The 24486-nt window shown below is 41.6% G+C and overlaps 1 protein-coding gene across 1 annotated transcript in view; it reads left to right on the forward strand.

Annotated features, from left to right (window-relative positions):
• The window catches only part of LOC127658440 (exostosin-1a), an 85383-nt gene that overhangs the window by 44999 nt on the left and 15898 nt on the right, over positions 1-24486 (forward strand). The window contains exons 2-3 of the mRNA XM_052147734.1: positions 3399-3492; positions 19689-19796. Coding sequence (XP_052003694.1) covers positions 3399-3492; positions 19689-19796 — 202 coding nt within the window. The remainder of the gene's footprint in view (positions 1-3398; positions 3493-19688; positions 19797-24486) is intronic.

Here is a 24486-nt window from a genome sequence, read left to right on the forward strand (position 1 = left end):
ATTCATACTCTGTCACTCGTTCATTCTTTCTGATATTCATTCTTTTGCTCTTTCTTTCTATTGTTTGTCGTGCATTTGTTTCCTTCTATTGTTTGTTCTGTTTTGTCTATCGATCATTCGTTTGTTTGTTCATGGGATTGCTCTTTCTGCAAAAGATACATGTGATGCTGCCAAATGTGGTATCTTGGACACTTACCTTTTGGAACAGACTTTGCATTGGAGCACACTTGTGATACCTTAAAATGCTGCTTGCATGTGTCACGCCCTGCTTAGCTGCCTAAGACAAATTCTCAGTTCAGCTCTCAGTATCTTCAGGCATCTTGGTCTGCTCGTTTATTTGTTGAAGAGCAAAGGTAAAGTAAGGCCCCAGGAATTACACATTGGAATGCACAGTAGCATTGATTACTTACCAGAGAGATGGAGGGGGGTTGGAGAATGTGGGATAGGTGCAAAGAATGTCTAAGAGAGTATGCGGCTCGGAGCGGACAAGCCCCAGCACTCAATGTAGCCTTGAGAATACCAAACAGCCCCTTAATCCAAGTGCTGACTGAACCGCTGCTCACAGAATTTGCTGTAGTTTTATCCCCACATAGCATGAGACCAAACTACAAAGCAGAGGTCGATAGGTCAAGAGAGTGAACAGGGATTTCTAAGAGCTCTTTCCTACTTGTCTGTGGATAGTTGTTATACATTTTAAGGGGCTAAATATATGTATCCCTTTTTGAAGCCATTTTTGCTCACACTGTATGCAGTATCCGCATTACCATGGTTAGATCAACAAAAACGCTCAGAAATGGAAATTTTGGCTGTTTGGATGTTAATAAATAAAGGTACTGTAAAGTATTCAATGGAAAGGAGGAGGCGAGAACCGGCTTGTCAATATAAATAATAGTTTAATATAAAACTTAAACAAAAGACAAACACACACACACACACACACACACACACAGGACGGACATGCCCGTACACTATCTCTCTCTCCCGCACAATCCTCTGAAGTCGACCTTTATCCCTCTCGGGAGGCTTGATTAGCCTAATACGGGACCGGGTGTGTAGGATCACTACCTGGCCCCGGCCTCCGCCCTGCCACATTCCTCCCTCATTCTCTCAGGCTGGGGAGCCGCCAGCATGACGTACACCCTCGCCCCCTCTTTCCCTGGGGGAGGGCGTGCCCTAAGCCCTGTCTGCCGGCAGGTCATCCCCGTCTACCTGGACGAGGGAGAGGACAAGGGGAGGGAAACAGAAATAATTAAACTGGGGGGGTACTTCCTGTAACAGTATAGTACCCCCCAAAAAACACTGTAAAATTTAAAAGAGTTGCAAAAGGCCAACGCAGAGCGGCAGTGAGAGAGAGAGAGAGAGAGAGAGAGAGAGAGAGAGAGAGAGAGAGAGAGAGAGATGAAAAAAAACTCTTACTCGCTAGTTCTCCGATACGCCGTAGCTTGTTCCTCGGCCACTCCTCCAAGCTCTATCGGACGACAGCCGCACCTCTCCGGGCGGATCAGAGGCAGACCTCCAGCCCCTGGCGAATGGAATGCCCCGCCGCGTTCTCAGGGAACGAAAGGTGTCTCCCCCGCCCCTGGCAGCGGTTCTCCCATTCCAGGCAGTCGGCAGTGAGCCCCTCTCCGCTCGCGGTCGGCGGTCTCAAACCCTGCCGCGTTTCAGGGGCTGGTAGGGAACTCCTCCGCCCCTGGCAGCGGCCTTAACTGCTCCAGACTGTCGGTTAGGTGCCCCTTCTCCCCTCGCGGTCAGCGGCCATCGTCCTCTTTCAGGCGGCTGGGCTCCCCGTCCCCCGGCAGATGGCCGTGGCTGCTCCGTTTGGGTGGACGGTAGTGGCGAGAACTCTACTACGGCGTATCCCTCCTCCTTCCCGGGCTTTTGGCACCAGTGTAAAGGGAGTCAATGGAAAGGAGGAGGCGAGAACCGGATTTCAACATAAATAATATTTTAATAATAAACTGAAACAAAAGACAAACACATACATATGACGGACATGTCCGTAAACGATCTCTCTCTCCCGCATGACCCCCTGCAGTCGACCTTTATCCCTCTCGGGAGGCTTGATTAGCCTAATACGGGACCGGGTGTGTACGATCATGACCCGGCCCCGCCCTCCGCCCTGCCACAGGTAAATTTCCAGTTATTATTTGTACTTCAGACCTTTGTTTTGTTGGACAAGAAAAAATAGCTTTATGCCATTTGATGCACATTTGGATTTTGAACATTGGGTAAAATTGTACAGTTTATACATGGAGCCACATTGAGAGCTCCATATCTCTGGGATTTAACCATAATAGGGCCTTAAAAGTAAAAACACAAAAGTTAAGTTAGTTTTGAACCAGAATCAAAAAGTACAATAACATATCTTTAATACTTTTGGAGTTATAGAGGCTAGAGCTTTGGATAAACAACACAAAAGAACGTTTTACCCATTTTTGGACTTGCACCATTGGCATATAATGCAACAAGGGGTGCTGAAGTCAACTGATTTTAGTAATAGATCTACCTATCTCTACGTAAAAATATGATAATGATGCTGCCACCTTTCTAAGCACATTTTTGACCTGTAGTTTTGCTCCAAAATCATAGGCAAATTGTCCTTTTGACCCAACTCTACAAAATAATGGATTACTCCATAAATATTGATTCATGGCATTTAATATTTTGGCTTTATCATCATTTATGTTTATCTTTCTTCAGAAAAAGTAGTAGTAAAATCTCATTGAATTTTGGTTGATTTGACATGGCATAATCTAGTATGAACATACTTATTTATCATAATAGTGGCTTCCAAGTCTTTCTAGACACTTGATCATACATAATGAGCTAACATTTTTGAGATTGCATATTATATTGTGCACAGTGTTTGAATTATGATGTTAACTAAAAACATTTGGATTAAGTATGATAGAAATGTTCTTGTTTGTATTGCTACAATTTGATTACAGATAAAATATTGTTTCTGCAGTCAGTCAATCGTGGGCTATCCAACATTTTCCATTTTAACAGCACAATGAACCAGAATAAAAATGTTTATGCATTACAAGCTGTCGACAGGCAATGAAGAGGGGTTGAATACCATTAAATAAAGACCTTGAATTGGGTTTAGTTGGTGCCAGGAATTGCCACTCTGATTGAATCAGACAACAAGGTCTGAGGTCTGAAGTCCTTATTTAAAGAACAAAGGTTTATGAAGAGAACGGAAGATCTCCGAACTCATGCATGAGTATTTATGGGTCATGGCGATCCAGTTATGATCAGTGCTAGTTTTGGATGTCCGCTTCACTGTTTCCATTCTAATGGAATGGGCACCTCCTGTTTTCCTGGTCCAGGATGTTTATTTGCATACTTTTGACCTCAGTTCTTAATATGTGCTTCCTCTGTTCCTTTCTCTGCAGGTATGACTATAAAGAAATGCTACACAACTCCACATTCTGTCTAGTACCGAGAGGACGTCGCCTTGGCTCTTTCCGTTTCCTAGAAGCACTGCAGGTACATTTTCCCAGTTTGTTTCCATCATCAGTGCTCCGAGCCAATGGAAAACACTTAAACAGTTGCATCCTGTTCTTCCTCCTGCCCACACACACACACACACACACACACACACACACTCCCTCCCTCTCTCCCATCGTTGAAGTGCCCACACAACAGTAACGAAACAAATAACATGGATTTGTGTCCCAGTTCATACATCCAACATTATTTGTTTTGCTCTACATGGGTGTTTCTTCAACTATGGGCAGGTTTGACCTTGAAATGTTTAATGAAGGTTGTTGAAAAATAAACTGAAACACACTTTTCACCATCTCAATAGAATTTTGAATTAAAGGGTTATTTCACGCAAAAAATGAAAATCCTCTCACGATTTACTTACCTTTTTAAGCCGTCCCAGATTTGTATGACTTTCCCTCTTCAGCAGACTTGAAGTCGACATTCATTTATTGAAACACGAAAAGCATAAACAAAAGACATTTCTAAATTCAAATTGCACTTTAAACGAAAAAAGCAATAAAATAACAAAGTGATTAAAAAATCTTGTTTAACCACCTTATTTAAACATTTACCTTCTCCGACGGCTCCATTTGCCATCACGCAAGCATCCGTCAACGACAACAGGTGGAACATTTTTAATAGCCTACAGATTGAGAGCTATAGACAATTATAAATGTAAAGATAATAATAATCATAATTATAAAGCCTAATAAATTCCCTGTGTTCCCAATGTAAAGCTGGCAAACGTGTGTTCTTATCAAATTTGTGTTTGTATTGCGTTTTGGCAATGCAGTTAATGCTGGCTCAGATGGTAGAGCGGGTCGGCTGCTAATCACAGGGTTGGCGGTTTGATTCCCGGCCCACATGACTCCACATGCCGAAGTGTCCTTGGGCAAGACACTGAACCCCAAGTTGCTCCCAATGGCAGGCTAGCGCCTTGCATGGCAACTCTGCCGCCATTGGTGTATGAGTGTGTATGTGAATGGGTGATTGGGACACAGTGTAAAGCACTTTTGGTAACCTCTAAGGTTAAAAAAAAGTGCTATATAAGTGCAGACCATTTACCATTTAATAGAAAGTAATGTATTACAGAACCTGCAGAGTTGCGTACACAGTGCATGTTAACCGCAAACTGGTCCGTGGAAATAAAGCGAAATAAACTCACAGCACCTCCTGAGATGATCGGAGGTCAATTGCAGCATTCTCATAGACTAAATCATTCTTGAAAACAGTTTTCAGATGAATGAAACCAGAAAAAGAGTTGCGCTGCACGCCGACATGCGCTTGTTCCATGAGACAGGCTCGTTGTGCTGCACACCTCTGAACAAACAACGAATCAGACACAAGCATTGACGGCTTTTCTTTTGTCTGTTCTTAAAAATGTAATGAAGTGTGATTCTTCAAGCACGTGTCTTTGTGACTAACAGCATTTCTTGTCATGTGTCACTCCGAGACGTCGATAAGCAAAATTACTCGCGCATGAAATACATTTGATGAGGAGAGTGCGGACTGGATTCAGCCTCGTCGCATTTTGCGGGTGGCTATTGTTTAATATATTTGCCGACTTCCCAGATCCATTGTTTTGTCATTTCCTGATATTGTCAATCATCATCTGTCAGCAATCGCCATCGGGATCTTTGTAAGATATTGTCAATATCCGATTACATCATCCTATCGCCCAGTCTTAGTACAGAGCATTGTAATCATGCACAAAGAACATACGGTCAACGTGTGTTTAGTATAACTCGCTAAATTCATTCTGAGGCTTCTCCAAATATGAGGGGTAATCCTCGAAGCACAAGAGTTCGGACCTCAGTTGGCTCTGATTACTTTTGTGGAAAACATGACATTTTAATAAAGCCGACCACTTACTACCAATACATTTAATTTTATGGAATTCATAAGAGAGTTTTAATAGTTCAACACATTTTCTCTGAGATTATCTATGCAGTCTATATTGCTGTGCATAGATGTTTCATATCAATCTACTTTCATTGTTGCTAAAGTCATTAGCTATTCTATGAGATATTCAATGGGACTCCTAATTAACCATTGTTTGCTTCAGAAAGTTCATCAAGAGCTGACCAGCATCTCCATTTTTTTGCTCTACAAATGTCCATGAGGCACGTATTGATCAAGGCTCTAATAGAATTCCTACTTTAGGTTCTTATCAGCATTCCTATTAAACGCCATCTAGATCTGAAAAACAAGGAAAAAATTGGCAGGTGATCGCATGTAGAAAAGACAACAGACTTATGCTTGCTCATTGTTCAAGATCACATCAGATTCTCACACAAGAATGCTTTCCAGCCAAAGAAATTACTTAGTGTTGCTTTCTCATATATTAACTGAAGTCTACATAAGCTTAGCTATAAAAAGAGCCAATTGAAAAATTTCATGACACAACAAATAGAAAAAGGAATTTAACTGTGCCTCACGGAGGAGAGCTGGCCAGCGGTCAAGCACATCACTTATCGCTGGCGCTGACTCAACCATCTCTTTGTACCGAAGTTCAAAAGTCAAGTAAATTTGTTTGTAACAGTAGAGATGCACAGGGTGTTCTCTTCTTCATTTCTTCTTCCAGTTCTTTATGAGCCCTCGCAAGGCTGGCATCATCATGTCCTTCGGAAAAGCTTGGTAGGAAAATGAGTTCACATTTCTTAGGATTCTATATGGCTTTTTTTTTTCACGATGGCTCTCCTACTGGGTTGTTTGCACCTCACTTACCAGCATTTACGGTGACATCAGTATACCCCAACTTTCACAACTTTCACCATGGATTCTACTGGAGAAAAGAGGTCATACAACAGAGTATGCTCAGTGTACCATGCTGACATTGGTTTAAAGACAAACAGAATCTCTAAGTTGACAGCTACAATCTGTGATATTTGCTTAAGCTCTGGAAGGCCAGAGCAGGAACCAGCAGAGATCACGATATCTGCGCTGTATTTGATTCCCTCTACCACCACAGATTAATGCGACAAGCACAATGTTCAGCTGTTGTTACAATTATGTAACCAGTGCCATTTCAAATAAAAAATGTACTTGAGTCAAGATAGTATACCATCAGTCTCTGATGTTTGATAGCCAACATTAGAGCCACATTTCTAAAGTTTAGAGATTCATGAATGCCCTTTTTGAAAAATGTGTGTTTATCATCAAAGCGCATTGCTCAAACATCAGAGAGTGGGCCATAGGCTGTAATCAGCTGGGTGTAATGTTCTACGAATTGGTGCTTTGGTTCGGTCTGAAACCAGGAAATGTTTTCTGCGTACCGTTATTTTGCAACTCAAGTCATGAATGGACTCATCTTTATGTTACGATGCAACTTTAAAATAAACATAATTATCTATAGTTTTTAAAACATGTCCAACTTTACAGCTGTGAAGGCGCTAATAGGCTACATAGCCTTTCAGGTCCATCGATGGATAAAGACTCGACAAAACAACTAAAATGCTTCTATTTGAGATATTTGGCCATCATTCTGAAACCCATAATCATTAACAGTTATGGAAGAAAGAACAATATCGCCTCGCTATAATTCTGTGATCAAGTTTCTGTCATTTTTAATGCTGCGTTATTACATAACGATTGTTTACGCTTAACCGGAAGTTCCGCCCACAAAGCGTCATGGGACTCAGAAATATTGTAGATAACCCTGCCTTTTCTCGTCATTAATACTATTTGCGGTGGAAGATTCACACGCGGTCTTCAGTAAGTGTAACAGGCCAAAGAAACGCTTAAAACGAAAAACTCAGTATTGACGATGAAAACCAATTTTACATCAAAATCATCACGGACATATACAAATTGTAAAATAAATATCCTCAATCTTGTACATGCACATCTTTCAACCATCAGAATTTTGTTGCAACTCTAAATACATTTACCAGTACATTTCAGCAGGCTTGGAGCTAAATTCTAGTGGAAGGTAGATCTCCAGAAGCAGGGTTATTGCAAATTAACACCGCTTATTAATGTCGACTGGGTGACATTGACTAGGTTTGACCAGGAAATTGAGCCACTCAGCTGTTCTCACAGAAACTTAATATTAACTCAAATGTGTTTATACCTTGTAAATCACATTAGAATAAAACTGGCAATTATGTAAAGTGAAGTTTTACTTCAACCCCTTCAACTTCATCTTTATCTTGATGACTCTCCTATCTGCCTTCCCATTGCGTGAGGAAAGTTCTAGTACAAGACCAAATAATTATTGCCTTGTATTAGTATCTACCAATCAGCGCGGTTGTCAGGCTGAACTTCAAGCGTGGCCAATCAGATTAAACAACGATAGAGCAAATCATTTAAATAAATTCTAATTTTGAGTTCTTAACAATTGAAATCATAATTTGAAAGATTTTGCTGCCAAATCATTTCATAACACATACCTGTTTGAGTTATGATGCCAAAACATGGTATTTTAAGTAATGTTAAGTTATGATCACTCGATTGCTTTATTATTGACAACCCCTTCTCGGGTTTACAGTGCTTGTAAGCGAATGTAATGCTGGGAGCTTGAGAGAGAAGTGCCTTTTTAGGCGGGAGGGATCTGATATCCGTCTGATGTGTGAGATCGAGTGATCTGACAGCACAAGAGAAAATGTACGTTTACAGAGGTTTAATGATAGGGCCATAATAATCTTCTATATTGAATGCTGAATATGTATAATAATACTATGTCAAATGTCATGTCTGATTTGATTTTATCAGTACATTTCAGTGGGGTTTTAAGTAGGAACATTATTTAACTGGATAACTATGTTCAAAACTTCCATTGCCGAAGCCGCGGTGGAGAGCTGCGGCCTCAAGGTCTTAGGTGCCTCAAGGGGCAGTAACCCTCGCACACCGTGGTGGACACTGGTGGTCAGGGAAGCCGCCCGACTGAAAAAAGAGGCCTTCCGGGATATGTTGTCCCGGAGGTCTCCGGAAGCAGTTGCAAGGTACCGACAGGCCGCTTTGTCACCAGTCCTGTTTGTGATATTCATGGACAGGATATCGAGGCATAGTCGGGGTGGGGAAGGGGTGCGGTTCGATTTGGTGAGCTGGGGATCTCAACGCTGCTTTTTGCAGATGATGTGGTCTTCATGTCATCATCGGTACGTGACCCTCAGCTCTCACTGGATCGCTTGGCAGTCGAGTGTGAAGCGGCTGGGATGAGGATTAGCACCTCTAAATCTGAGGCCATGGTTCTCAGCAGGAAACCGATGGAGTGTGTACTCCAGGTAGGGAAGGAGGTATTGCCCCAAGTGAAGCAGTTCAAGTACCTCGGGGTCTTGTTCACGAGTGAGGGGACAATGGAGCGGGAGGTTGGCCGGAGAATCGGGGCAGCGGGGGCGGTATTGCACTCCCTCTATCGCACAGTTGTCATGAAAAAAGAGCTGAGCTCTTTGGAAGGCAAAGCTCTCGATCTACCGGTCAATTTTCATTCTTACCCTCACCTATGGTCATGAAGGCTGGGTCATGACTGAAAGAACTAGGTCGCGAGTACAAGCGGCTGAAATGGGTTTCCTCAGAAGGGTGGCGGGCTTCTCCCTTTGAGATAGGGTGAGGAGCTCAGTCATCCGTGAGGAGCTCGGAGTAGAGCCGCTGCTCCTTTGCGTCGAAAGGAGTCAGTTGAGGTGGTTTGGGCATCTGTTAAGGATGCCCCCATGGCGCCTCCCTAGGGAGGTGTTTCAGGCACGTCCAGCTGGGAGGAGGCCTCGGGGAAGACCCAGGATTAGGTGGAGAGATTACATCTCCACACTGGCCTGGGAACGCCTCGGGGTCCCCCAGTCAGAGCTGGTTAATGTGTCACGGTATTTAATCCTATGTCTCTTCCTTGTCTCGTGCCTTGTTCTTAGTGTGTGTTGTGTGGGTGCGTGAATGTGTGGGCGTGTTGTTTGTACCATGATTAGCGCTCTGCACAATCACTCCTCTCACCAGCTGTTACTCATTCCCATTCCCTTTAAATTCTCACCACTCTCTCATCTCCTTGTCAGATCGTTGTTTGTGATGTCGGTGTTGTTAAGCTCTTCAGAGTTCCAGTCCAGTTCTCTCGTTGTCCCTGTTTAGGTGTCCTGTTTGCTGTTACCGGATTCGCCGTGTCTGTTCAACACTTCTCTTCACTCTTCTCACCACGATCATCTGACCATTGGAGACTCTGCGCCACTAGACCATCACCCGGACTTTTCCCCTATCTTCTCAATTTGACTGTCAATAAACTAATTGTCAACTTGCAACTTGCTTCCTAGCTTCATTCGTCACAGAACGATCTGACCACAAGATGGAAGCAGCGAGTAACAATTCAGACAGCCTAGAAGAATTACGTGATGAACAGCAGACTTCGTATGGAGAACCAGGAGAAGAATCTCAATGACACGGCTCAGCTGTCCAGGCTCTAGTGGCGCAGGTGTCGGACTCACCCAGCAAATTCAACTTCTGCGAGCTCCCACTGCGCCACCCGCGCCGCTGATTCCTCAACCACCACCAGCGCCCCCTCCCAGTCGGAGCCCGCCTACCGGTTCCAGAGCTATATTCAGGTGAACCTAATTTTTGCCGAGCTTTTCTAACACGATGCTCAATGCATTTTTCTTTACAACCCAGAACATTCTGTGATGAAAGAACCAAGGTAAGCTTTTGTCCTGGCGCTACTTTCTGGGAGAGCGGCCCTTTGGGGAACGGCGGTGTGGGAGAATCAAGATGAATGCTGCACCTCTTTTCAAGCACTCTCCGCGGAGATGAAGCGAGTTTTCGACCGTGCTGTCTCCGGTAGAGAGGCAGCCAGAGTGCTGGCCGACTTGCGTCAGGGGAGAGATCTGTATCAGACTTTTCTATCGAGTTCGGACGCTAGCGGCGGAGAGCCAATGGAGCGAGGCGCAGTGGGACATGTTCCTGCATGGGCTGGCTGATCGCGTCCAAAAGGAGATATCGCCATGGATCTCCCCACCAAGCTAAGCGATTTGATCGCCTTGAGCTTAGAGTGGGCGCAAGGTTATCCAGAATGGAACAGCGAGTACAAACCAACCGCCCCTTGAGAGGATTAGGCGGTCAATGTTCTGGAGGCGGGGCAGCGTTCAGCCCGTCTGTGATCGAGCCCATGCAGGTGGGTCGAGCCCGGCTTTCCGGGAGGAGAAGGAAAGGCGGAGATCCCAGGGACTGTGTTTGTACTGTGGTGGTGCTGGACATTTTGCCTACAACTGTCCTTTAAAAGGATCCGCCCGATAGCAAGTATGAGGCTACTATCGGGTGGGATCTCCGCCAGAAGACCTCATCCACATCTACCCTCCTTCCGGTAAGTCTTCAATGGTCTAATCACCGTCCACGACTGTCGAGCACTTCTGGATTCTGGGGCGAAGGAAATTTCATGGACTACACTTTTGCACTCAACCACCAAGTCCCCTCAAGTCTCTCACTCACCGGATCGCTGTTCACGCCCTCAATGGCCAGAAACTTCCCACCATTTCCCTAGCCACTGAAGACATCACTCTCGTCCGTCAGGCAATCACACGAGACCATCTCCTTCTACATACTGGACACTCCTCTTGCCCCCATCGTCCTTGGTCATCCCTGGCTCACCCATCACAACCCTAAAGTGGACTGGCAGTCTAAGTCTGTGTCAGCGTGGAGCACTCAATGTCATAAGTCTTGTCTTGTTTCTGCCTGTTAGGTCTGTTTTTGTCCCTGTTTTTCAGGAAGAGGCGGTGGATTTATCTAGCGTGCCCGTGAGTACCTGGACCTGAAGGAGGTGTTCAGTAAGTCTCGGTGACTTCTCTCCCTCCACATCGTCCCTATGACTGTGCCATAGAGTTATTGCCAGGTACATCTCCGCCCTAAGGGCAAGTTATATTCACTCTCGATTCCAGAGAGGGAGGCTATGGAGAAATATATTTCTGATTCTCTAGCTAATGGATTCATCCGCCCTTCCTCTTCTCCAGCGGGCGGGATTCTTTTTGTGGGGAAGAAGGATGGATCTCTGCGACCTTGCATTGATTACCGGGGCTGAACAACATCACGGTAAAGAATACTTATCCTCTACCGTTGATGTCTTCAGCTTTTGAGAGGTTGCAGGGAGCATCCATCTTCCGCGAAATTGGATTTACGTAATGCTTATCATTTGGTCGCATCAGGGAGGGGATGAATGGAAAACCGCTTTTAACACCCCAGGGAGTCACTTTGAATACTTGGTCATGCCGTTCGACTTGTCCAACTCCCCAGCGGTCTTCCAGGCACTTTCGTCAATGGCGTGCTCGCGAGACATGGTTGATCAGTTCATATATGTTTACCTGGATGACATATTGATTTTCTTCTTCTCTCCAGGAACATGTGCAGCACGTCCGGCTAGTGCTTCAGAGATTGCTAGAGAATGGGCTTTTTGTCAAAGCGGAGAAATACGCTTTTCATGCACAGTCTGTTCCTTTCTTAGGGTACATCGTGTCGGTTGAGGGAATCGCATGGATCCTGAGAAGATCAAGGCTGTGGTAGATTGGCCAAGTCCAGAGTCTCGTAAGGCCCTACTGAGATTCCTGGGGTTAGCCAATTTCTACCGGCGTTTCATTCGCAATTTCAGTCAACTAGCCACACCTCTGACCGCCCTGACCTCCCCAGAACAGCGTTCAGGTGGTCAGAGCGCAGCTGAGGCTGCGTTTGCCAAACTGAAAGGTTGCTTTGTTTCAGCCCCATCCTGATAACCCCTGATCCATCACGTCAGTTACGTGGTGGAGGTCGATGCATCAGAGGTGGGGGTAGGCGCAGTGCTATCCCAGCGTTCTCCTTCAGGCGACAAGATACACCCTTGCGGCGTTTTTTCTCATCGCTTGTCCTCGGCGAGCGTAATTATGACATTGGTAACAGAGAGTTGTTGGCAGTCAAGTTAGCTTTGGAGGAATGACGCCACTGGTTGGAGGGTTCGGGGTACCTTTTATCGTCTGGACCGATCACAAGAATTTGGAATATATTACGCACAGCTAAAGATTAAACTCAGGCAGGCTCGGTGGGCTCTTTTTTCGGTCGTTTTGATTTTACTCTCGTACCGCCGGGTTCCAAGAACATCAAACCCGATTCTTTATCACGTATTTTTGATCACTCCGAGCGCCCGTCTACTCCGAGTGCATTTTACCAGAGACTCTATTCATCTCTACACTCACATGGGAGATCGAATCGAAGGTCAAGACGGCCTTAGAAGGAGTAGCGCCCGGCTCGGTGCCCACCGAACCGTTTGTTTGTGCCGGAGGGTTACGGTCCAGCGTTATTCAGTGGGGACATTGTTCTAATGTGGCTTGTCATCCAGGAGTTAATCGAACTAAGTTTTTAGTCAAGCAACGATTCTGGTGGCCTTTGATGGTTCGTGGCGTTCACAGTTTTGTTTTGGCTTGCTCAGTCTGCGCCACTGGTAAGAGTTCCAATCGACCCCCAGGCGGGTTACTTCAACCGCTGCGGTGCCATCGAGACCCTGGTCCCATATCGCTCTAGATTTTATCACCGCCCTCCCACCCTCACAGGGACACTACGGTAGTTTTAACCGTGGTGGACCGGTTCTCAGCTGACCCACTTCATTCCCTTGCCCAAATTACCCTCTGCCAAGGAGACAGCGGTGATTGTCATTGACCCGTCTTTCGGCTACATGGCCTCCCGACAGATGTGGTCTCTGACAGAGGACCCCAATTTGTGTCCAAATTTTGGCGAGAATTTTGTAAATTACTGGGAGCGACTGTTAGTCTGTCCTCAGGGTTTCATCCCCAGAGCAATGGTCAATCTGAGCGAGCCAACCAGGATCTGGAGAGAGCGTTACGATGTTTGGTATCCAAGAATCCTTCCTCATGGAGTCAGCAACTGTCTTTTGTTGAGTGCGCCCACAACCGTTACCAGTATCATCCACGGGCCTATCTCCGTTTGAGTGTAGTGTAGGTTACCAGCCACCTATTTTTCCTAGTCTGGAATCCGAAGTCGCGGTCCCCTCGCTCACGCCTTCGATCCAGAGGTGTCACCGCACTTGGACTAGGGCCGGGAGACTCTACTCCAAGTGGGGTCACGCACCAAGGCCAAAGCTGATCGCCACGGTCTAGGCCTCCCGTTATCGTCGTTGGTCAAAAAGTGTGGCTTTCTACTAAGAACATTCCTCTCGTTCCGTATCTAATAAACTTGCACCTAAATTTATTGGCCCGTTAAGCTGTCACCAAGATCGTTAGTCCGGTGGCAGTCCGCCTCAACCTTCCTCCAGCGTACAGGAGAATTCACCCGTATTTCATGTATCCAAAATAAAACCCGTCTTTTATTCCGCATTAACCCGCCGGTTCGGTTCCCCCGCCCGCGACTTCGTAGGCGGGAACCTACTATTCGGTCAACCGTATTCTGGACTCAAGGCGGAGGGGCCGGATTTCAGTACCTGGTGGACTGGGAAGGTTACGGTCCGGAGGAGAGAGGTTGGGTACCGGCCAGAGACATTCTGGATCACTCCCTTATCGATGACTACAATCGGCAGGTAAGGGAGCCTGGGAGCGCCAGGAGGCGTTCCTAGGGGAGAAGTACTGTCACGGTATTTAATCCTATGTCTCTTCCTTGTCTCGTGCCTTGTTCTTAGTGTGTGTTGTGTGGGTGCGTGAATGTGTGGGCGTGTTGTTTGTACCATGATTAGCGCTCTGCGCAATCACTCCTCTCACCAGCTGTTACTCATTCCCATTCCTTTAAATTCTCACCACTCTCTCATCTCCTTGTCAGATCGTTGTTTGTGATGTCGGTGTTGTTAAGCTCTTCAGAGTTCCAGTCCAGTTCTCTCGTTGTCCCTGTTTAGGTGTCCTGTTTGCTGTTACCCGGATTAGCCGTGTCTGTTCAACACTTCTCTTCACTCTTCTCACCACGATCATCTGACCATTGGAGACTCTGCGCCACTAGACCATCACCCCGGACTTTTCCCCTATCTTCTCAATTTGACTGTCAATAAACTAATTGTCAACTTGCAACTTGCTTCCTAGCTTCATTACGTCACATAATGTGGCTTGGGATTGGGAAGTTTGGGGACCCCTGCTGGAGCTGCTGCCCCCGCGACCCGACTTCGGATAAGCGGTTGAAGATGGATGGATGGATGAACATGCATTTCCATTTAAATGTGTATTTTTGAATAGAACATTTAGATGTAATCAGAGACGATATTCATATAGAAAAATTTTTGCTTTAATTTAAAATATTTAAAATGTGTGTAATCAGGGACGGTGTGTAAGCATATGTATCAAACTTTATTCCGTATTTTCAGCAAAGCTAATTATTAGCTAATATTTCAATTTGGTGTCGCCATTGCCCTGTTCTAGGCTGATTTTTAACCCAGTACATCTCTGATGGATCATACAGTGCTACATTTGAAATTTTTGCCTATGTCATTTATGTAATAGTAATTATAATAATAATAAAACTTTAAATCTAAACTTTTCTTGATTAAGACTAATGTATAAAGAATTGTAAACCGAACCGAATCGTGAGATGAGTGAACCGTTACACCTCTAATTAACATAAAATCAAAAGAATGAGCTTTATTGCTAAGTAAACTTACACATACAAGGAATTTGTCTTGGTGACAGAAGCTTCCATTGCACAAACAATACAACTAGACAGGGATAATATATATATATATAAAGCTTAATCAGTATTCGGCGTGACCACCTTTGCCTTTAAAACAGCACCAATTCTCCTAGATACACCTGGATATAGTTTTTCTTGGTTGTTGGCAGATAGGATGTTCCAAGCTTCTTGGAGAATTCGCCACAGTTCTTCTATCCATTTCTGCTGTCTCAATTGCTTCTGTCTCTTCATGTAATCTCAGACTGACACGATGTTCAATGGGGGGCTTTGAGGGGGCCATGACATCTGTTGCAGGGCTCCCTGTTCTTCTATTCTAATCTTTTCTATTTGCGAAAGATATGATTTATATTTCCTATTGATACACTAAAGCTGAAGATATAAATAACCATCTAAAGACAAATGCTTTTGTGAAACATCTTATGTGCCTAAGACTTTTGCAGAGTACTATATGTGTGTGTGTGTGTGCGTGTGCGTGTGCGTGCGTGCGTGCCTGCGCGCCTGCGCGTGTTCAAATACAAATATGTTATATACAGATTAATAACTATATTAAATCTAATTCATTATGGGGCTTTTTTTTTGGCCCGAAGTTTTGAATTTCACGGGCATTTTTACCCAGAGCCCCCTTTAATTTATGTTGTCTCCTTTCCAAATAATAACACTAACTTGTTTTCTAAATAAACTATATCAGTGTCAAATTTGTTGGTTGTGATATAAATGATGGCACAACTGAAAGACAATCTTAATTAAATAAAAATTGATATCAATTATTTTCACAATAAATATTGAAAATGTTTTATTTCACTCTTTATTTACATTATGATTTTGATAGGTTTTGAAAATATAATATTTTTATGATGCATTTTCATATTATACGATTAGAAGTCTCAGTCTGGGACAAGGGCAAAACAATAACATCTGTACTTAAAAGGCATTGCAAAAATTTCTGTTTTAATTAGAATCAACCACTGGAACAGAAAAGTGCCCAAAGTTGAAGAAACCCCTAGATATTACTAGCCTTCTTCAGCTACTTGCCATGAATTGACACACTGTAGAGGAGTTATTTAGAGTTGGCATGATAAATCTCGTCTAGCATGATGGATGCTGACATGCACCGGAATATCCAACTGGCCGACAGCCACCTTCTTTGATTCTACCTACATTCACAATATTTATGTTCTTTGCAGACAATCTCTTTCCAATACTTCACTACATTTTTGACTGTAGCTCTGATGTTTTTCAAAAGTTTCCCTGCTGAAAAAGCAACTTGAACCATCCTAGGCTGGTTTTCTGGTCTCCAAGCCTATTTTTAGAGGGGTTTTGGACACTTTTCAGCTGGTCTGTCTGCTTAATCTTTTATTAACATCAAATAGCTAGCTCCGCCTCTGAAACAACTTTCCTTTTCAGCAGGCGTCATGAATCCTTCTTACTTTTCAACCCCTCACTTTCAACTACCTAAATCCGTTCTGATGTGTAACGCCCACTTTTCATGATCCAATCAATTCCCGATGGATAAAATCAAGTCCCCACCTACATTTGTAACATTGAATATGCTGTTTTATCATATATACTGTACATCTAGTTATGGAAGTAAGCTTTTCATCTTGATTTCAAGCTAATTTGTTTGCTATTTGAGCTCATTTCTGTCTGGGAGCAACACTGAGATACAAAAGTGATCTCATTTGAGATTTTTCACTCCTTTGGGTGAAACCATCAAGTTCTAAGTCAAGTCACCCGATCTATCTTTAGCCATAAACGCGTTGTTCTGCGGTGCTTATGTCGTTATGATGTCGACAGCTGTCTATTGTGTGGGAGTGCGACTGTGCGGTCTCAGGTTGTCTAATGTTGTGCAGATCTGACACTTAACTCAACAGGGCATTATGTATTGTGTTTTGAATCGTGTGGGTGCTGAGGATTGACTGGCGAAGGTTTTCTGGGCTTTTATGATGCATATGTGCATTTAAATCTCTCTCTCTCGGAGCACAGCGTGGATTTAGCTCTCAGCGGCTGGGCTGTATTGGTCTGTATGTATTTCAGCAGATTGGAGGACTGGTTAATGACACTGAAAGGATTAGTCCATAACAGCGGGATGATATTAGAGATGGGGGGGGGGGGTGACAGTTTAACAGATTAAGGGCAGGACAACAGGACTATGTAAACGCACACACAGTTATTCTTGAACGCTTCAAAAAGTTGAATATTTAGAAACATTTTGTCCCATTGTCTCATAATAAATTTCAGTAGACGTATTATGGCACAGTGATGTATCAGATGATAATACCTTGGCATAATGAGCTATACCATGGTACTGCGTTTTCATATGATTACCATATTCATATACCGGGTATTTATCTGGCAGTCCAGTTTACTTTGGTGAATACAATGGATTGGTACATGGAAGAAACATGGTTTATTATGATGTCATGATAAAATCAACATGGTATTACTTTGTTACCACGTCCAAAAACATGTTAGCACTATTGTTCAATGTATAAAGAAAAAGCATGGTTTTACTAGCCATAATGCCTCCCCAAAACATGGTATTGTAATAGTACTATGGAAAGATGTCCTAAAAACACAGTGTTACTATAGTACTATTTACAAAAAACATGGTATTACTATTGTACATCCAAAAAAACATGGCATTACAATGATACATATCCTAAAACATGGTGTTGCTATAGTACTATGCACAAACATGGTATTACTATGATGGTACAAATCCAAAAGAACATGGTAATGCCATGGTACATGTCCAAAAATAATGGTATTGCTATTGTACTATGCCCAAAAACCATGGTATTATTACCAATGTACATAAAAACAGGGTATTACTATGGTACATGTCCAAAAAAACAACAAACATGGTAATACTATAGTACTATTTCCCAAAACATTGCATCATTACCATTGGACACAAAAAGCATGGTATTTCTATAGTACATAGTACCAAAAACATGCTATTACTCTAGCACCGTGTCTAAAAACATGGTATTTATGGTACACTTCACTCTCAAGTGAATGCTTACAGTTATTAGTCAAGTACATTAAAGCAGCTGTGTATTTTCACTGTGAAACATGTTTTCTATTCAGCTGTAAATTGTCCATTGTCAGTTGTTCCTACAGTAGCAGCACACCAGGAGACAACAATACACAGATGGCCTATTGTTTATATTATCTAATGACTACCTGCTTTCTGATTTGCATATCGGTTGGCGTTAATGGTCATTACTGCCAAGTCTAAAACATCTGTTACTAGTTTTGTCTTCACTTGGACATGGTACAATATGGTACATCATTGTACAATAGTCCTGAGACAGCTTTTCTATGGTGTGTTTATGAGTCATAGGTGGGACTTAAAGGAATAGTTCACCCAAAAATACAAATTCTCTCATCATTTACTCACCCTCCTGCCATCCCAGATGTTTGTGGCTTTCTGTCTTCTGCGGAACACAAACAAATATTTTTAAAAGAATATTTCAGCTCTGTAGGTCCATACAAATGTAAAGTGAATGGTGGCCAGACATTTGTAGCTTCAAAAAGCACATAAATTCAGCATATAAGTAATTCTTAAAGACTCCAGTTGTTAAATCCATGTCAGAAGCGATATGATAGGTGTGGGTGAGAAACAGATTTTTAAGTCTTTTTTTACTATAAGTTCTCCGCCCTGCCAGAAGGTGGAGATATGTACAAAGAATGTGAATAGCCAAAAACAAAAGGAGAAGGTGAAAGTGGAGATTTATAATGAAAAATGACTGAAATATTGACCCGTTTCTCACCCACACCTATCATATCACTTCTGAATATATGGATTAAACCATTGGAGTCATGTCAATTACTTGAATGCTGCCTAGATGCGCTTTTTGGACCTTCAAAGTTCTGGTCACCATTAACTTTCATTGTATGGACCTACAGAGCTGAAATATTCTTCTAAAAATCTGTTCGTACTCTACAGAGGAAAGAAAGTCTGGGATGGCATGAGGGTGAGTAAAGGATTAGAGAATTTTTGCTTTTGGGTGAACTATCCCATTCTATAACACTATAACATTCGTTAGACATGTCACGGTGCCATTCATTATTTAGCATAGTGAAATTATAGTGAAAACAGTCGGGCAGACAGGCTGATATTCTTGTAATAAGACTAAAGCCATTGTACAGTGAAGTAGCTTTGAGAAGTCAAGTTCATTTTAGATGGTTTAATAGCAACTTCAGGAATAAAATGAGTTAGTTTACGATTCGGAAACTAAGAAATGTTTGATTGAAAATAATATATATAGAGATACTGTATGTTTATTCTTCTTGCCTTTGAAATCTGAAACATCGGCTCTGTTCTAAATCCTAGTGAGCTGCTTTGCTACATACAGTATATAAATAATCATTAAGCATATTGTCAAAAGTCTGGAAAATATCAAGCCTATATTTCTGATGTATCGCATTGTGAATGGTCTCTGTCTCCATCGTTGACTGTTACCTCTAATCCTCTTTCCATTGTTATGACCCGTGAGGCTTCTGTGCTTTTGCTTTGTGTCCATTTGGAAGCCAGAGCTTCTCTAGCTTCAAGACTTTCAATTTGAAGACGCTCATAAAATTGGAATGACTCTTGTTTTATGTTTTCTTCAGCCTGTTTTAATGTGTCTGTGTGTGCGCAGGCCGCTTGCGTTCCAGTGGTGCTCAGTAACGGCTGGGAGCTGCCCTTCTCGGAGATTATTGACTGGCGTACGGCTGCAGTCATTGGAGATGAGAGACTTCTGCTACAGGTATGTCTGTCCCGCCCACTACAGTATATCACGACAACACGCTACAGTAACCCCTCATTTTCTGTGTTTATCCTCCTTGCCTGGGAAATCTCAAACATTGGCTCTGTTCTAAAACCTATCGAGATCCCTTGCTGTCTGCTGCCTACATAAGCAGCTGCCTTCTAAGTGGCTGTTTACACAGAACATTTTTAAGTCATCCTATGCAGATTTTTAATCATCATTTATACGTGTTTATTAAACATTTAGGCTATTTTGATTTACTTTTCACCCTGTTCCTCACACAATGCTATCTTGTGACATCTTCAGCTATAACTTTAACTGTAGCGCATGATTGTAAAGCGATACACAACATTTAAAAGCTTCTTCAGGTGTGGTCAAATTGCACGAAAGCTCAACTGATTGAGCGTTGCACTTGCAATGCAAAGCACCAGGGTATGAGTCCAGAAGAGCATGTGAGATGACACGTGAGCTGAAAGTCTCATTTGAAGTACCCAAAAATTTTATTTAAAAGAGATTTACTCTTTGTGACACTGTCGGTTAGGTTTAGGTTTAGGGTTTAGGGTTGGGAGGTCGTTTTTGTTGATTTAAAATCTCAATAGAGCATTAACGATTATCAATTCAACTCACTTTTAGCGATACTCAATGGACTTTTCACCTCGGAAATGTTGTGAGACGTGTAAGGAACTGCATAATGTAATGTTACAAAAAAATATCTTCAAAGTAACACAATTTTTATGAGATCAGGCTGACTCTGTGTGGGACTCTCAGCTCTATTAAACCCATTTTATTTGTAATCAAATTTTGCAAAGTGATTAATTAGGAACATTCTACTTGCAGTATGCACAGCAATTCTGTGCATACTGCAATTAGCACAGGTGTGCACAGGAGACTTGACTCGTGATCAAAACTCATGACTACATGATTTTAATAGTTTTGGAATAAGGTGTTATTAAGCTAACATCACGACTCTAAAAAGCATAAAAACATGCACAGTTCATTAGGCAATTAATCAGTTAAATTTAACTATTTCAATTATTATTTCTCCTCATGTTGAATAAATCATGTCAATAATTGATGTTTCTCTTTCTGTGTGTCTTTAAGTCCGCCATCTTGAATTTATTTTATCAGAAAGTTAGTGAGATGGATTATGGGGTTGTTTTTGGAACTATGCATTATTTCATTATGGAATTTTTATGTTTTAGAAATGTATACCGCGGCCAAATGTTTGGAATAATGTACAGATTTTGCTCTTATGGAAATAAATGGGTACTTTTATTCACCAAAGTGGCATTCAACTGATCACAAAGTATAGTCAGGACATTAATAACGTGAAAAATAACCATTACAATTCGAAAAAAATTCTCAGATTATTTTCCTTTACAATTCTTCCCATAAGTCCTGCACCCCTGAGTCTTCTCTTTACTGTTGTACATGAAACTGGTGTTGAGCGGGTAGAATTCAATGAAGCTGTCAGCGGAGGACATGTGAGGCGTCTATTTCTCAAACTAGAGACTCTGATGTACTTATCCTCTTGTTTAGTTGTACATCTGGCCTTCCTCATCTCTTTCTGTCCTTGTTAGAGCCTGTTGTTCTTTATCTATGAAGACTGTAGTGTACACCTTTGTGTGAAATCTTCAGTTTTTTGGCAGTCTCAAGCATTGTATAGCATTCAATCCCCAAAACAATGATTGACTGATGAGTTTCTAGAGAAAGGTGTTTCTTTTTTGCCATTTCTGAACTAATATTGAGCTTAAGACATGCTAGTCTATTGCATACTGTGGCAACTCAAAAACAAACACAAAGACAATATTAAGCATCATTTAATGAACCAAACCGCTTTAAACTGTGTTTGATATAATGGCAAATTATTTTCTAGTACCAAATTATCAATTTAGCATGATTACTCAAGGATAAGGTGTTGGAGTGATGGCTGCTGGAAATGGGGCCTGTCAAGATTTGATCAAAAATGACTTTTTTCAAATAGTGATGGTGCTGTGTTTTACATTAGTAATGTTTTGGCTGCCAGTGAATATTAAAATAAATTATTTAATTGTTTATCCATATTTATATTTGTTTTATTAATATTTTGTATTTACTATTTTGTTTATGCATTATCGAATGTTATATACATTTATAAAGTTTATTAATATTTGATCATCTTATAAATGTAATTTTTATATATATATTATATTGTATTGCATTATTAAGCAAATTTCCAGATGCCGTCTCCGCAAATAATACATGCCATGCTGCCTTGAAATTTGTCCAATCCGAGTTATCTTAGAAGGCATTATAGCCATGTCAAAACTTTGATATGTCACTGTGCCATTCATTATTTAAGTATTGAATTATAGTGAAAACTATATTTTCATAACCATGCCGCCTACCTTTTTTAACCTCCTTTTACATCAGCAATACACAGATGATACCTAAAAATGCTGCCTACATAGGCAGTTCACAAGTTTTATGATCAGAGCCGATATGTTTGAAGTGTTGAAATTTACCTGAATATACTATGTAGCATGCTTTGTAAAGATTCCACATTAATTAATCGTGCACCAATAAAATAGTTCTTATGTCTCATGCTAATTTCCTGGGCACAAGCTTGTGACTATCACTGACCTCGAGAGACTTCAACACTGAGAGCAAAAGCATGTTGCTTTGTAATTGAAATGGGACCTCTTGCCCTCACCTATTAACAGCCCACGGCTCAAAGGCACTCTGGGGTCGGGAAAGTGACAGGTTCTGTCAGGACGCAGTAGCACATTTCTACATTTAATATGCTCTTGTGCCCCTTGGCACTGACTCGCTCAACAAAAGGCGAGTCGAACCGGCCAGTGAAATATTCATAATGGAAATCTACCTCAAGGGGTGTTTGTGTTTAGAATGATTAGAGTTTTTAATAAATGCACACCTGTTGTTACTTATTCCTCCTCTCAGTTGGTTGTATAAATACTGGAACCGTTGATAGACTTGTAATCTAGATACATGTAATCTAGATTATGTAATCAGATTACAAAATCAAGTACTTGGATTAGTATTAGAATTAGATTCTATTTATATATTTTTTAAAGATTACAGTTAAGTTAACTGTCATTGTCAGGGAGTGGTGTTGGTGTAGTGGGCTAAAGCGATGAACTGGTAATCAGAAGGTTGCTGGTTCGATCCCCACAGCCACCACCATTGTGTCCTTGAGCAAGGCACTTAACTCCAGGTTGTTCCAGGGGGATTGTCCCTGTAATAAGTGCAATGTATGTTGCTTTGGATAAAAGCATCTGCCAAATGCATAAATGTAATGTAATATTGTGTGGAAAAGAGGAGTGTGGGCAGCATATGATACAAGCTACTCATAACTTTGTAAGGGATAATGTACAGTCAGCCTGTTGTTATTGCAAAATAAAGCCTGACAGGGTGAGCAGGACCCCGACGCACACGGCTATTAAATATACTACACGCTTATTACACAGCTTCTAACCAAGTAAATAAATACATGGACATAAAATGTTGATTTGCATTGAAATTATGTAATTATGTGACAAGAAGGAAATCGCTGAAGTGCTGAATTCAACCTCCGGTTTGCTTTGGAGTTCTGTTGATGAGCAGTTAAACTACAGTCAAGCTACTCTTTTAAATAGTAGTTAGCTACTAGAGATGGGCGGATCAATACTAAAGTATCGATACTTCCGATACTGATGTTGTATCAAGAATATCGATCCTCACATAAAACATTTTTTTTAACTAGTGATCTTATTATTTAGATAACATGAATATGAATGCATCTTATAAACTTCGAAGTGGAAAAAAATATTATATGAGTGAAATGTTGCATGGCACGCTCATAGTGACGGCGCAGAAATGCTAAAATACTCTAGCAGTCAGACAGTGCTCACCCTTTCAGTCACAGCGCTCATTCAAAGAGGGAACAGTGTTTTTACAGGTGTATTTAAATTCAGGTGTTAAAACATTGATAATGATCTTTAATCCTCATTAATAAATGATACCCTTATGTAAACTACCCATGGATTTAATGTAGTAATGTAGTATTAACCATGACTGTAGTAACCATGTTTTATTTGTATTTTTTAGGCAGTAAACAATTTTTGATGCAGTTAACCATGGTTTTGCTACAGCATTACTGTAGTATCCATATTGTAACTTGGTTTTAGTAATAGTAACCATATAATAATATCTATGGTTAATTGTGTGGGTTTATGTGTTGCTAATACATATATTTGAATATAAATATATTAAAAAAGATTAATAATTTAAGTTACTAATTTTATCTAAAGAATTTGTAAAAATTTAATTTATTAGAGGTATCGGTATCGATATCGCCGATACTGGCCTAAAAGTACTTAGTATCGGATCGGAAAAAAAATAAGTGGTATCGCCCATCCCTGTTAGCTACAAAACAAACTACTAACATAAAGTAGCTAACTACATTGATGCTATATAAAGAAGAGTATATACAGTGAGGAAAATAAGTATTTGAACACCCTGCTATTTTGCAAGTTCTCCCACTTAGAAATCATGGAGGGGTCTGAAATTGTCATCGTAGGTGCATGTCCACTGTGAGAGACATAATCTAAAAAAAAATCCAGAAATCACAATGTATGATTTTTAAACTATTTATTTGTATGATACAGCTGCAAATAAGTATTTGAACACCTGTCTATCAGCTAGAATTCTG

This window comes from Xyrauchen texanus, chromosome 17 (genome assembly GCF_025860055.1).
Source record: "Xyrauchen texanus isolate HMW12.3.18 chromosome 17, RBS_HiC_50CHRs, whole genome shotgun sequence".
In the NCBI taxonomy this organism is placed as follows: Eukaryota; Metazoa; Chordata; class Actinopteri; order Cypriniformes; family Catostomidae; genus Xyrauchen; species Xyrauchen texanus.